We start from the raw sequence: 16,314 nt of genomic DNA, 5'->3' as shown, positions 1-16,314 counted from the left end.
GTCAACAGTCTTATCCTTTCTCTTACTCTAGCCAAAATTCAGTGCTTTATTTTGTGTATCTGTGCTTTACACACAAAATATTTTTTTTCACAGCAAAATCCCTCACAAGTACCATCCCCTAGGCAGCGATATCTCCCCTGTTGAGAATGCATGCTCTAAGATTATTGAAATCCAGGTTCTCATAGCTATGACAAGAGTACACCTCTAGAACAATTCTGAACAGTGAAATATTCTTCTTTTTTCAACAAAGGTGTTTTATTAAATATCTAAATGGTATTTATTATTTATAATTTATTTCTCATTGGAAAAGACCTGGATTCTTGGAAAAATTGAAGGCAAAAGGAGAAGGGGGCAGCAGAGGATGAGATGGTTAGATAGCATCCCCAACTCAGTGGACACTCTGGGAGATAGTGAAGGACATAGAAGTCTAGCATGCAGCAGTCCAGGTGGTCACAAAGAGTCAGACACATGACTTAGTGACTGAACAGAACAGAACATACATAAGTTGATAAATCTTAAAACAGCAAAAAGAACAGAGCCAATATCTTGATTTTCATTTGAAATATTTGTTTGGGGTATTAAAATGCAGCTAGCACTTACTCTATCCGAATATTGTCATCAAGCTCTACATCTTCTAGAAATTTGTTGGCCACCAACTCCAGGGCATCTGTGGGCCAAGACTGGAACCAGTCAATTGTGCAGCAATTGATTAGAGAAGGGAACATTCGTAGGCGGTTCCGGAAGGCATCCCCAATTGGACTCATGGCTAATGAAAAGCAGATTTCATTAGTTCTCTTTCTCCCAGTCAAGGAGGCCAAAAGGAACAGACAGGTCATTCCAAGGATTCTAATGGGGATTAGGGAGTAGTCATGTTTCCTGTTGGCACTCCAGAGTATAATTGAAAATAGTCAGGATGAGGGCCTGGAAAGCATAGGGGAGTCATGGGATATTTTCATGCAACTTTGTGATGGGAAGTCAGTTTATTACAAGAGTCTTCTGTCTGGTTTTCAATATTCATATTATCCTATGTTATCCATTCTAGGTCTTTAGGATCATATAGTCAGAGTGTTTTAAGCCCTTTGACCCATTTGTCCCATTTGTCCTGACTCACAGACCTCAGGGAACCATGGGTGCCCTATACATAGCTACTTATGGAGGCTGCTGTGGCAGCCCTATCAGCTTGTTTCTGACCTCATCTCCATCCTACCACAAATTTTGGATTCTATGCCCTAAATTCTGTTAGTTGTTTATTTAGATTCAATGTGTACCAGGCACTTGCTAGCAGGAAGCATAATGCATAGGTGGAAGTGTGAGAAAGTCAGTGTGGCTAAAAAAAGAAGGGGAAGCATGGCTTGAGATGAGAGTGGAGAGGATGCAGGGGACAGACTGGCAGGTGGTCTTATAAAACTATAGGTTAGGGATTTTGGTCTTTATCTGAATGGAAAGTAATTCAGGTGTTTTAATTTGTGTGTGTATGTGTATATAAATATACAATGAACAGATTTGCAATACAAGAAAAACTAATCCTGACAGTGGAAAGCATCCTGATTCAGTGGAACTTAAATGTCTGGAATGGACAGAGTGGGCATAGAGAAAACAGTTAGAAGGCTATAGAGGTGAGGTCTGGGTGAGATGATATTCATAGCAGCTTAGCTAATTTGAAGGTGGCAGAAATAGAGATAAGTGGGTTGATATGAACACAAGAGGGCAAAAATTGACAGGACATGGTAATGAAGAGAAGTATTAAACATGACCCCTAAGCTTCTGGACAGACTGGAGATGATATTCACAGACAGAAAAATGCCAGGTGTTATTCTGTAAGGCTGCCAGGGTAATGTACTAAAAGGAAGGAGAGGGTTCAGAGCAGAAATCAGAGAATTGAAGAGAGTGGAACAGGTTTAAAGTAGTTTTTCAGGAGAATGGAATTTTGCACAGGAATTCCAGGCACTGACTGTTGGTCAAGTTAGGTGCCTTGGCTGGATCAATTCTGGCACCATTGTAAAAGGACTGGGCTTAGGGCAAGGAGATCCTGAAACATCCAAGGAAAAGGGCAAAACGAATTTTGTCATTCTTACCAAGGACAATGTGAAGGTTCTTTTTCACTTTCTCAATGAAGAAGTTATACATAGAAAGAGGAGTGACTTCGATCTTTTCGCCTTCTGTCCTGGCTGCCATTTGCATCTTCTCTACAATGTCAGCCTTCTCATCAGCAGGGAAGATGTTGGGCACATCACCGGTGTTCAGAAGCATGTTGATGTCCTCAACGAATGACTCATCCTTGATCTGATTATCAGCGAAGAGGAACACAGTACTTTTGGTGGCCACACCAACCTGGAGCATGATCTTCTTCAGGTCCTCTCGCCAATCGTTGCCTGAGTAGCTCTTTGTGATCTCGATCTGGTATAGCTCATATGAGTTCATGAATGTGGACAGTTTGCTGGCACTTTGCCGCCCACTGCCCCCAATGCCCACCAGGAGCAAGTGGCCTTTGTCCTGCTTCAGGACCCTGCAGATCCTAGAGATATGCTCAATGGCAAACCTGAACATCACTAAGGACATGGGGGCCTTGCTGATATTGTTGAACTCTTCCAGGTAATACTCCATGACCACTGTGAGCTGTTTTAAGTCAGTGATCTCATCATATATCTTTTGGTCACTTTCTGGCTTGAAGAAATCTCCAAAGAAGAGGCTACGGATATTGTCATCAACTATCTTTCCAGTGGGTGATAGGTGGATGAGGACCTGTGGAAAAGATAAGTCTCAGCCAGGCATCCACTCCAACTACCGTGGTAGTGGGAACTTGAAGGAGGGAACAGGAGATGTGTTTATTTCCTCTGAGCATATTCTTCAAAGTCATGGTTCACAACAGTTTTGTTTTTTAAACAAAATATGTGTATTTGATGGTTGTAAAGACTCATGATGAAAGGACAATTGAGAAAAGAGTGTGAAAGCAAGGGTCAATCAGTTTGCTAAGTGATTAAAACATTGGTGGACAGATTATAAGATCCTAGCAGGAGGTGGTCAAAAGGTGAGATCATTTGTACTTGCTTCTTCACCAAATAGAGGTGCAGGCCTTACCCCTGTTCCCCACTCTGTACCTAGAGTAGAAATGTTTTAGATGCTTCTTCTTTCTGATATTAGAAACTAGCAGTGCTTCTGTACATGGCTTCTGGATGAAATATGAAACACTTGCACTCTTTCTATGGAGAAATCATAGCTTCTTAAAAGTAGAGGTAGAACTAGATGATGCAAATATATAGGGTTTAAACTTTTCTTATATCAAAATGGAAAAGAGAAAATATTTACAAATAGGAAACAAAGACAATCTTTCACTTTGGCTTTACACAGGGCATCAATCAAACAATAAAAATTCATGGTGTTTTTATTTCTTAACTCAAAAGTTACTTGACCTTGAAAATGCATTTTACATTAATTACAAACAAAACATCTTTTCATAAATGATAAGCTTAAATGGACCTAAACTTATATGTTATCTGGAAAGTCAGGTGAAATTGGACCAACTATTATATTACTTGGGGCAGGGAAGCCTGGAGGGCTGCAGTCCATGGGGTTGCAAAGAGTCGGACATGACTTGGTGACTGAACAACAAAAACAACAGTATATCACCAAATCAAGTGACTAATTGGCTCAATACACTGTTTCTTGAGATTCAGAAAGCAGAGCTATAAGTCTCTATTTGGGCTTTCCTGGTGGCTTAGTGGTCAAGAATCCGCCTGCCAATGCAACAAATCTGGGTTTGATTCCTGGGGCAGGAAGATCCCCTGGAGAAGGAAATGGCAACCTATTCCAGTAGTCTTGCCTGGAAAATCCCATAGACAGAGAAGCTGGTGGGCTACAGTCCATGGGGTTGCAAAAGAGTTGGACACAACTGAGTGACTGAATAACAACAATAAAGTCTCTACTAGGAAGGGAGCCTGAAATCTGAGACTAGCATGATCACATATTTGGGGCAATTTCTGAGGTCAAAAGATCACAGGGTCTTGCTTACCTTTTCCACAGACTGCTTGAAGCAATTGGAGGTGGTTTCCCTTACCATGTTAAAAAAGACCTGTCTATCTTCATGATCAATCAGACGGTCATAGAAGACCCGGTAAACCTCATGAATCCAAAGCCGGATAAACTTCTCTACATCCTGAAAATTCAGTCAGTTATTTGAATGAATGGCACACGGTGGCTGAGGCAGTAGTTTTCGAACAGTTTCTAAGTCCTGGGTTGTTGTGAGGATTAAATGAGACAATGCTTACAAAATCCTTAGCACAATACCTAGCACAGATTAAATGCTTAATAATAGTTAGCTATTACTATTATCATTATATATTCCACATAGCTAAGGATATCACTGAATGAACTTGATAACAGAAATGACAGCGGCTGACCTGCAGATGCGTGTGAGGGCAGAGCAATAACCCTTGGATTACTCGTGAGAAATCCCGCAGATTAAAGACATAGTGTGACTTGGAGGGAGTTGGCAAGAAATTCTCCACTGCAGCTTTATAAATTGTCATCGTTGCTTGTACCATCATCTTTCCATACCTTGGGAGGAAGGAGAAGGCAGACCAGTTAAGAAAGGGCCAGAAATGAGGACCCCAGGCCAATAATACAGGAACCTCCTACCTTAAAAACACCACATCAAATCCTTTTCCAAAGTGCCAGTCAGCGATTGAACTGAAAATCTTGGTTAATACGTCATCCTCGAAGGCATTGATGGAAATGATATTCAGATGGCGAGTGAATCGTCCTGGAAAACATGCAAAGGTATGAATGTGTACACACACTCACACTTGCCTCCTGGGCGTAGCAACCCTAAGATATAGAACAATTTTTCCTCTGCCTTTAAGTTTTAGAGCTGTGCTATTCAACATGGCAGCCTCTAGCCATATGTGGCTATTTAAATTTACATTAATTAAAATTAAGTAACATTAAATGTATTTCCTCAGTCTCATCAACCGCATATCAACTTCTCAAGGATAAACATGTGACTAGTGGATGTTGTATTGCACAGGATAGATACAGAACATCTCCATGACTGCAGAAGTTCTGGTAATAGCGCTAGCCCAGTGCTCAAGACTGTTACTAGATAATGGCAATATGTTATTTTTGTAAAATAATCAAATAATTCAGAAATACTTTTACAGAAAGTAACCCTTTCCTCCTACACACTAAATCCATTCTCTCTCCCCTCCCAAATTAATCACTGTTAGTTTGGTGTTCTTACAGCTCTACATCTATGTCTATGTATCTAATATTAGATATCCATATATTTATATCTATAAAATTCATCCATTTAAAGTACACAATTCAATAAATATTTAGTATTTTAGTTGTGCAATCATTATCATAATCAATAGCAGAATAATCACTCTAAAAAGAAATCCTTTACCTTCATCACTTTCCATTTCCTTGCAGCCCTTGGTAACTAATAATAGATTTTCTGTCTCTATGATTTGCCTGCATATCTTTTAAAAAAATATTTTACTGTATAAAGTAAAGCACAGATACAGAAAATCACCAAGATTATAAAGTTAACATCTTTACATCTACCATCCACGTCAGTAAATACAACTTTGCCAGCCCTTCATAGAAGCCCTTCCACATATCCCATCCCAATCATAGTCCTCTCCCTGTCTCCCTTCAAAGCTTACCACTATCCTGATTTTAAAGTAATTACTCTCTTGCATTTCTTTATGTTTTTTTTTTTAAATCACCCATATGTACTGACATATGTAGGTTTACCTTTTTTCAAAACAAAATGCTGGAATAATATTTTACACATTGATTGGGAAATGTGGAGAGTTGGATGAACTTGAGGAATTCATGTATTTTTTGATAATAAGCATACTAATAGTACTTAATGTGTACTAATGCTTATTACATGTTACCAAAACCAAGATCAGTCTTCTGCCAAACCATGCTCTCCACCACCATATGATAATACCTTGAGCCTCAGTTTTCCCATATGAGCTCTAACAGCTGGCAGCTGGTCTGACAATTATCAGCTAGTCTGTTGGTTCTCCAGTGAACACAATCTCTTTAAATATCAACATCAAATGAGGTCACACCCTAGCTATGATGGAACAAGACAGAAACAAGTTTGCTCTGAAATCATGAAAACTTCCCCCCAAACTAATATGAATGACTCTAGTTGTTTACTAAGTACAGAAAAAAAATTAAGATACCTACTCCTCAAATTGTCCCCATTCCCTGAGACTACCCAATCTAGTACAGAGTCCCTGGTTTCTTAAACCTTTTCCACATCATCCAGCACAAGCCCATTTAACGCCCTTTCACCAGGCACTCTCATGGTTCTCCATGCTATGTAGACACCCTTGCTGCAGCAAATTAATAGACTCAATTTCACTTGACCGCAGATGTGTTCCTGGCAGTTTTGGGCATTGGTCTTTAAGATCTTTTCAATATGTCATATTTGTGACATAGCTTGAAAACTGTCAACTGCTGTGCAAATGTTAGCAATTACTATTTCCTTGATATGTATGGGAAACAGACATTCCCTTTTGAATAGATCTCTCCTGCCTCACTGGTTTTAGTGAGAATTAATTGACATAAAATATATAAACTGAAGGTTTACAATTGTAAATGAATTGAAAATCTTATTTATTTGTTTGTTTATTATTATTATTTTATTTAGGCTTATCTGGCTCCAAAGAATTGTAAGAAACACAATAGGTGAATCTGTCATCCACCTTTAGTTGAGAACCTCTGGTCTAGCCTTGCTCCTAGAACACAAGCTGACCACACAGAACTTACCTCTTCGTGAGACTCTCTGTTCCTCTATGCCTAGCCAAAGACTCCTCAAATCCTCTTTTCATCTTCTCATCCTATTTCATACAACTTTCAACATGGCATATTCAAATGCCACTTCTTGAATCTAACTCAAGTGTCTCTGGCCTAAATACACCTTTCTCTATCTTCCAGCAGGACAGACTGCCTTGAACTAGCCCCCCATCCACAAAGATGGTCTGGTTCTGCAGGGGGTGGGGCAAAAAGTAATGAACTCTCTCCTTCACATACCAGTAATGTCATTCCTTCCTCCCCCAGGAGGGCCCATGGCTGTCACAAGCAGCACATCAACGATGTCCAGCCTATTAGTATCCTTCTTGTCAAACCAGTAACCATGGTCAATCCATTGCCGTAGGAGCTCAATGGGGGGCTGTGCTCCATATATCTCTTTGGCTGGCATGTTGAGGTCATCTGGGGAAAGACATAATGGCCACAGATTGTAAATCTATGGGATCTCTTGCTCTTTCAGGAGGTAGCAGATGACTATCCTTCCATGGGAGAGTCCATACCATGGAGTGTTATACTCTCACTCTAGGTAGGGCTCAGCCAGTGGACATTTTCACCATAATGGAAGAGATTTTCCAGGGTTCTGGCTTTCCTGGTTTATTGAGATCTCTGTGCATTTATTGAGATCTCTGTGCATGAGATCCTCTGTGGAAGGATGCATAGATTGGCATTAACAAACAGATAATAAAATTTTTCTCATTCCTTCACCCAAAATATATATAGCTACTATGTGCTAGACATTTTGTTAATTTCTAGGGATATGATGGTGAGAAAGTTGACAGAGTATTTACCACCAGGTAATAGTGGGAACTCCAATAACAGAAAGGATTCAAGCTAGGGTTTCTGAAGAGCAAAATCAAAAAGGCAAGGATAAATTGTGATTTCCTCCAGGGTAGGGATTGATTTTCTCCAATAGTACATTGTTCAGTACTGGCACATAGAAGGCACTCAATAATTTCCAATGAACATTGACTAAATGCCCATTTTTGTGTCATGTAACATTTTAGGAATTTTATACATGTTATATCATCTACTCAAGATGATGACTTTATAAGGAAGGTAGTATTACCTTTATGTTAGAGGTGAGGAACTGAAGGTAATGGAATAATATACTTAGGGTTAAAAAGTGAGATTTGGACATAGGTCTGTTTGACTGCAAAGCTTAAATTGCTTTTGGATATACCATAAAAATAGGAAGGGAGAACAGATGAGAGGAAAGGACAAAGGAGACAGGGAGGACAAGAAAGGGAAAAGAAAATATGATCCCTGCCTTTAAGGAGCTGTTGTTAATTGGCAAGGATATAAATACACACCACATTTACTATCAATACCTTAATTTTAAAGACAGAACATGAGATAATGCAGAAGAGCAGGGAATTGCTAAATGAGAATTCTATGAATCAGCAGTAAGAGAGTAGAAAACATAATGTATTTGGCACCAAGAAACCTGGTTTTGTCTTGTGGCTCCAGAATTTTCTAGACGTTTGACTCTGAACAGGGAATTTAACCTTCGGAGCCTCATTTAATTGACTAGTAAAGCAGGTTTTTTTTAAAAGTCAGTTTTCATTCCAATCCCAAAGAAGAGCTGTGCAAAAAAAAGAAAAAAAGAAAGAAAGAATGTTCAAACTAACAGACAATTGTGCTCATTTCCTACGCTAGTAAAGTTAACTCAAAATCCTTCAAGCTAGGCTTCAGCAGTACCTATACTGAGAACTTCCAGATTTACAGGCTGAGTTTAGAAAAGGTGGAAAAGTCAGAGGTCAAATTGCCAACATTCGTCAGATCATAGAGAAAGCAAGGGAATTCCAGAAAAACTGCTGCTTCAGTGACTACGAGGAAACTTTTGACTGTGTGGATCACAACAAACTGTGGAAAATTCTTAAAGAGATGGGAATACCAGACCACCTTACATGTGTCCTGAGAAACTTGTATGCAGATCAGGAAGTAACAGTTAGGACCTTATATGGAACAAATTACTGGTTCAAAATTGGTTCAAATTTTATGGTTCAAAATTGGGAAAACAGTATGACAAGGCTGTATATTGTTACCCTGTTTATTTAACTTATATGCAGAGTACGTCATGTGAAATGCCAAGCTGGATGAGTCACAAGCTGGAATCAAGATGGTCATGAGCAATACCAACAACCTCAGATATGCAAATGATACCACTCTAATGGAAGAAAATGAAGAGCAGCCAAGAGCCTCTTGATGAGGTCAAAAGAGGAAAGTGGAAAAGCTAGCTTAAAACCCAACATTCAGAATACCAAGATCATGGCACCCAGTTCCATCACTTCATGGCAAATAGAAGGGGAAAAAGTAGAAGCAGTGACGGATTTTCCTTTCTTGGGCTCCAAAATCACTGTGGATGGTGACTGCAGCCATGAAATTAAAAGATGCTTGCTCCTTGGAAGGAAAGCTGTGATAAACCTAGATAGTGTGTTAAAAAGCAAAGACTTCACTTTGCTGACAAAAGTCCACATAGTCAAAGCTATGGTTTTTCCAGTAGTTGTGTATGGATGTGAGAGTTGGACCATAAAAAAGGTTGAGCACTGGAAAATTGATGCTTTCAAATTGTGGTTCTGGAGAAGACTCTTGAGAGTCCCTTGGACTGAAAGGAAATCAAACCAGTCAGTCCTAAAGGAAATCAACCCTGAATATTCATTGGAAAGATTGATGCTGAAAGTGAGGCTCTAATACTTTGGCCATCTGATGCAAAGAGGCAACTCATTGGAAAAGACCCTGATGCTGGGAAGCACTGAAGGCAAAAGGAGAAGTGGGTGGCAGAGGATGAGATGGTTAGAAAGCATCGTCGACTGAATGAACAAGAACTTGAGCAAACTCTGGGAAATAATGGAGGACAGGGAAGCCTGGCTTGCTGCAGTTATGGGGTCGCAAAGAGTTGAACATGACTTAGCAACTGAGTAACAACAACAAAGTGATCATGATGGCCAGTAGACTCAAGGGGTTGTGAGGCTCAAAAGAAATAAATGAGGAAGTGCTTTGTAAACAATGTGCTCATTTGGCAACTATTAGATTTCTTCATACACTGATAACATATTTATCTGGCACTTAATGGAATAGAAGCTTATCACAGTGTGTGAGTTGCTTCTGAAGACACAAGAGAGCAAATACTACAATCCCCTTCTGAACATAACTACTGTCACTACAAAGTAACTTGGCCTGATCCACGGGCTCAACTTCATCCCAGGAGTAACTGGGATCCTCGCATGGGCAAAAAGGCCTGGACCACGCCTCAACATGGAATTTGGCATATAGTACATAGTTAAAAGCACTTGGAAATGAATGAAGGAAAGGACAAGAAACAAAAAATGAAAGAAGCAAGGAAGGGAGGAAGGAGAGAAGAAGGGATGGAAAGATGGAAGAAAAGAAGGAAAGAAAATAGGAGGGGAGTGAAGGAATGCGGAATTATATTAACGAGAAATATTTTATCTTCCATAGACAGTAAAATGAATATACAGCAGTCCTACAAAGGGAGATTCTGTTTTGCTGCAATTTAAAATAGAAGAATTTGGTGTTTCCAGATCCAGGCCAGTGCCTTACCCACAAATACCACTGCTTTCTTCCCTATGGGAGGCCCAAAAAGGCCTTTCCGCCGGCGATCCAGCTTGGACATTATGATATCCTGCGTCTGATTGGCTGAAGTTCTGGCAGAGAAATTGATGCAGTTGGGCAGATAAGTGTTTTTGGGAAGGCGAAGAAGGAAGTTGTTGGTGATGACTGATTTGCCTGTGCCCGTGGGTCCTACGAACAGCATTGGAATCTCATGGTCCAGGTAGGTTTTCAAGAAGAAGGACTGTCGGGCTGTCTCCATGGTGGGGATGATGAGTTCTGAGACCTGTGCCACAAAGACATGGTGAGTCTTGATACTGGGACCAGGAGATTGTGTCTTGGTATTCAAGAGACTTGAGTTTTATCCTTACTATCCATTCAGCTCTGTCTCTTATTTATCTTTATAATTTTGAGTATTTTACCTCTCTAGCAGCCTAGTTTCTTCATCTGTGAAATGGGGATAAAAATGGCATCTAGTTCACTGAGCTGTTTTGAAGGTTAAATGAAATCTTGTATGTAAATATAGACAATAACTGTCTATTGTCCCTGTTTTAGAGATGAGAAAACAGATCCAGAGCTCACCAACACAGCAAGTAAACGGAAATGCAAAGATTTTAATCCCAGCTTGTCTGATCCCAAGGTCTGTATTCTTAACTACTGAAATGTCATATTATAAACACCAATTATAGTAAGGCTGGGTCTACAGCTGCTGCCCTCTGAGACCTTTTCTTTGAGCCACACTGTTTGCCTTGCCCTAGGAAAGATCCACCTCCCATATGCCATCTATATTGCCTGTCCAAGAAGGGTTAGGTATGACCCTTGACCCCCATTCCTTGTGCTTATTTCTCATCTGCTTTTCCTAAGGCTCATATTCTTGGTTCCTCCTATTAATCCCTTTAGCAATATAGAAATCACAACACTCTTCCTGGTATTCAGACTCCGATTGGGCTCTAAGGGCTTGGTCTTGGATTCCTAGAATCTCTATTACTTTGAGTAGAAAACCTTGCTTTAGTTTGGCTTTTCTGAGCTTGAACCCTATCATCAACCATATGGCTGCTTTTGGTCCCTCCAATGATGGGTAGAGGAAGGGGTCTGCTGTTGTTCAGTCACTAAGTTATGTCCAATTCTTTTGTGACCCCATAGACTTTAGCCTGCTAGGCTCCTCTGCCTATGGGATTTCCTAGGCAGGAGTACTGGAGTGGGTTACCATTTCTTTCTTCAGGGTATCTTCCCAACCCAGGGACTGAACCTGCGTCTCCTGCATTGGCATGCAAATTCTTTACACTGAGCCAAGAGAGTAGCCACAGAGGAAGGGGTAGTAAGATCTAAATCATATGCTGAAGTCTACTTATATGTCTAGACTGGAAGAGGCTAGAGAGCATGGAGCCACTGTGCTGTGTAACTCTAGGGAGCACCACCCACACTATGGTTTATATAAATGGTGCCCCTATCTTTGTCAACAAAGGTCCGTCTAGTCAAGGCTATGGTTTTTCCAGTGGTCATGTATGGATGTGGGAGTTGGACTGTGAAGAAAGCTGAGTGCCAAACAATTGATGCTTTTGAACCGTGGTGTTGGAGAAGACTCTTGAGAGTCCCTTGGACTGCAAGGAGATCCAACCAGTCCATTCTAAAGGAGATCAGTCCTGGGTGTTCTTTGGAAGGAATGATGCTAAAGCTGAAACTCCAGTACTTTGGCCACCTCATGCGAAGAGTTGACTCATTGGAAAAGACTCTGATGCTGGGAGGGATTGGGGGCAGGAGGAGAAGGGGACGACAGAGGATGAGATGGCTGGATGGCATCACCGACTCGATGGATGTGAGTCTGAGTGAACTCTGGGTGTTGGTGATAGACAGGGAGGCCTGGCGTGCTGCAATTCATGGGGTCGCAAAGAGTCGGATATGACTGAGCAACTGAACTGAACTGAACTGAAAGCAAAACTAGACCATAATGCAAATGGCACCAACAGGGACTGCACAGTGTGGTGGCTGTGTGTATACTATTAGACTAAGCTTGCCTTATTTTGATTAATAATTTGACCAGTGTAAAAGGAGCAGATAGAACAGAGAAATTGAAGTGGCAAGGAAGAGAATTAACAGGTATTGAGCTATGGATGTTTTGCCTGTGTTATTCCCTGCAGTTTTCCCAACAGCCCTCCGAGGTAGCTGTATTATTAGCTCACTTTTTCAGATGAAAAAATTGAGACTGGAAGATGGCCGACTTGGCCAAAGTCACATAGTCAGTAAGTGATACTGAATGCTAAACCAAGTATCAAGACTGGGAATTTAAAGCAAGTTGGATTTCATAGATTTTTATTTTCAGGGGCTAGAACAGTGTTTTGACAAGTGAAAAATTCCCAGCATAACTAAAATATTTTCTGCATTTGACTCATTTGTAGGAATGGCACCCTACTCCAGTTCTCTTGCCTAAAAAATCCCATAGATGGAGGAGCCTGGTAGGCTGTAGTCCATGGGGTCGCGAAGAGTCAGACATGACTGAACGACTTGACTTTCACTTTTCACTTTCATGCATTGGAGAAGGAAATGGCAACCCACTCCAGTGTTCTTGCCTGGAGAACCCCAGGGATGGGAGAGCCTGGTGGGCTGCCGTCTCTGGGGTCACACAGAGTTGGACACGACTGAAGCGACTCAGCAGCAGCAGCAGCAAGATTTCACACCCCTGGAGTTCAGGTGATGAAGCTCTTTTAAGGAGAATGAAAGCTTGGAACCTCAGTGCTGAGGGATTCTTTACAGTCTTTTCAGTCTCCATGTGAGTCCTGAACTCATCACACATTCACTCCTGCCTGTGGCACCCTTCTCACAAGCAACTGTGGTCCTGTCTGGTGTCTGATTTTGTTTCCAATATTTCCACATTTCCATCCACCATCTACTGCTCTACCTAGGGCCTGAAGAAACTACAATTACCCCAAGAAAGATAAATTTTGTCCACCAGATATGCAAGTAGAGGCATGAAAGTGCACATCTGGGAAAAATTTCCACAAGAAAATGAGTAGGAGTTGTAAGTGAATCTTCTGCTAACCAGAGAATCTATTAATCAGTATCCATTTTTCTGAGAATTCTGATTAAAGAAATCTTTCTCTTGGGATATTAAAGAAAAGCCAAGGATATTTTTGGCTGAGATATCTGAGAAGGGGACTGATGACCACCTGGCACTGTTCATGCTGACAATAATTAGAATAGCAACAGTATGATCTAGCACAATGTGAATGCCACAGATTCATGGATAATGTCTTCAATCTTTGCAACCGTTATTTAGATATTTTTTATTCTATTGTGTAGTTGAGTAAACTGAGGCAAAGAGGGTGAAGACTGAATAAGAAATCTGGGACTCTCTGATTCTAAAGTCCATGCTTTGTACACCCGTGGTGGATTCATGTCAATGTATGGCAAAACCAATACAGTATTGTAAAGTAAAATAAAGTAAAAAAAAAAAAAAAAAGTCCATGCTTTTGAAGGCTCAATTCAAGTCATGTTTGAACATTTTTCTAAAGCAAATTCTTTCACTTTTTCTAAAGTAATTTCTTTAACTAACCCAGATCTGATGTTAACGTCTCCACTTTGCTGAATAGCAGGTCACTACTGAGGTTCTATGACCAATAACTCCTTTACCTTTGCATTTGCGGAGATATTTTCCTCCTCTTTGGTGATATACTCTGTCCATGTGTACCAATGTCCACTAGCTTGCTTGAGGAAATAAAAATCATAGATGCTTCCTGGACCCAAAGAAATAGAACAAGTTATTAGCACATCAGAGGTTTACATTTCATATTTGAGATATTTAACTACCTCAGCCATAGGCATCTAAAATGTATGACTATCAGTATTGGTAACTGTATAAACTAGAAAAACATCTTTTAAAGAATAATGATTTTATTATATATATAAAAATAATAGTTGTTGATTATACAAATAATGATAATATAAATAATATATATAATATATGTTATAAACAGGAAGTACTGAAAAGAACAAAAAAGGGAGAAAACACATGGCTCCAAATCTCACAATCAGAGATTACTTTCAACAGCAATCCTTTCTCTCTTGAGGCATACAAACATATTGAAGGTGGAAGTATAGGTACATGAAAGAAAGAATTTTATTAGGATAGGATCATTTAATATTATATATCACATAGATATATACACAAATATATATGAATTATATTAATATAATCTAACAATAAAATATATTTTTAATATATCATATTATTGAAAAATAAAAACATTAAATCTAATTTTATTTAAACTAGGAGACTAAAGTGAAACTGAGGGACCTGAACTTCAGATAATCATCATTCAAGACAGGAGATACTGGTTTCTAAAAGTGATTTCTTTTTTTTCAATTGAGGTACAATTGACAAAGACTATATTTGTTTCAGGTATAAAATGTAATGATTCAATTTTTACACATAGTGAAATGATCACATTATAAAATGACTATAACAAAGATTGTATATATTAATATATAATGCATGTAATATTAAATGATCCAGGGACTTCCCTGATGATCCAGAGGTTAAGAATTCACCTGCCAGTGCAGGGACACTGGTTTGATTCCTGGTCTGGGAATATTCCACCTAGGACAGAGCAACTAATCCTGTGCACCACAACTACTGAGCCTGAGCTCTAGAGCCCACGAGCCGCAACTACTGAAGCCCGTGAGCTGCAGGACCTGTGCTCTGCACCAAGAGAAGCCACTACAATGAGAAGCTTATGCACTGCAATGAAGACTAGCCCCTGTTTGCCACAACTAGAGAAAGCTGGCACACGGCAATGAGATACCCAGGCACAACAAAGACCCCGCATGGCCAAAAATAAATAAATAAAAAATAACTGATCCTATTCGTATAAAATCCATCATCATACATAGTTAGAATTTTTTTCCTTGTGAGGAAAACTTTTTTAAAACAAGCATAGTTGATTCATAAAGTTGTGTTAGTTTCAGAGGAGATTGGGTGCATTTAGGGTGGTATGGCTGCAGACTAAAGCTGTGTTAGTTTCAAGTGTACAGCAAAATGATTCAGTTATATACAAATATATATATATATATAACCATATACATATATGTATATATGTATATAAATAGAGCTATATATATAGCTATATATATATAGCATATAAATGTATAATTTTCAGATTCTTTTCCATCATATATTTTTATGAGATATTGAACCGTCCTATATAGTAGGTCCTTGTTCTCATCTATTTTTATTTATAGTAGTGTATATATGTTAATCCCAAGCTCCCAATTTATCCCTCTTAACCCATTACCCCTTTGGTAACCATAAATTAGTTTTCTACGTCTGTGAGTCTTTTTTTACAAATAAGTTCATCTGTATCATTTTTTAAAATTCCACATATAAGTGATATCATATGATATTTGTCTTTCTCTGTCTGAATTCACTTAATATGATAGTCTCTAGGTCCACCCATGTTGCAGTAAATGGCATTTCATTCTTTTCTCTGAGTAGATATCCATTTTATGTATGTATGTGTGTGTGTGTGTGTGTGTATGTGTATATACACATGTGATATATATCTTTATTCATCTATCGAACATTTATTAGTAGGTTGCTTCTATGTCTTGGCTGTTTTGTAAATAGTGCAGCCATAATTATTGGGGTACATGTATGTTTTTGAGTTATATTTCTCCAGAAATATGTCCAGGAGTGGGGCTGCTGGGTCATATGGTAACTCTACTTTTAGGGTTTTCAGAAACCTCCATGCTGTTCTCTGTAGTGGCTGCCCCAATTCACATAAAAAGTGTAGGAAGGTTAATTTTTCTTTCACACCCTCTCTAGCATGTTATTTGTAGACTTTTTGAGAATGTCACTCTGACTGGTGTGAAGTGATACCTCATTGTAGTTTTCAATTTCTTTAATTAGTGATATTGAGTATCTTT

The 16,314-nt window shown here is 39.4% G+C and overlaps 1 protein-coding gene across 1 annotated transcript in view; it reads right to left on the bottom strand.

Annotated features, from left to right (window-relative positions):
• Positions 1-16,314, bottom strand: part of DNAH3 (dynein axonemal heavy chain 3) — a 229,731-nt gene that overhangs the window by 58,493 nt on the left and 154,924 nt on the right. Inside the window, exons 42-49 of the mRNA XM_052659374.1 lie at positions 14,023-14,126; positions 10,387-10,681; positions 7,051-7,230; positions 4,636-4,759; positions 4,398-4,554; positions 4,010-4,153; positions 2,076-2,742; positions 601-766 (exon numbers count right to left, since the gene is read on the bottom strand). Of these exons, the coding sequence (XP_052515334.1) occupies positions 601-766; positions 2,076-2,742; positions 4,010-4,153; positions 4,398-4,554; positions 4,636-4,759; positions 7,051-7,230; positions 10,387-10,681; positions 14,023-14,126 (1,837 nt within the window). The remainder of the gene's footprint in view (positions 1-600; positions 767-2,075; positions 2,743-4,009; positions 4,154-4,397; positions 4,555-4,635; positions 4,760-7,050; positions 7,231-10,386; positions 10,682-14,022; positions 14,127-16,314) is intronic.

This window comes from Budorcas taxicolor, chromosome 2 (genome assembly GCF_023091745.1).
Source record: "Budorcas taxicolor isolate Tak-1 chromosome 2, Takin1.1, whole genome shotgun sequence".
Lineage (NCBI taxonomy): Eukaryota > Metazoa > Chordata > Mammalia > Artiodactyla > Bovidae > Budorcas > Budorcas taxicolor.
The sequence above is the reverse complement of the archived record's forward strand: the minus strand, read 5'-3'. Positions and strand labels throughout refer to the sequence as shown.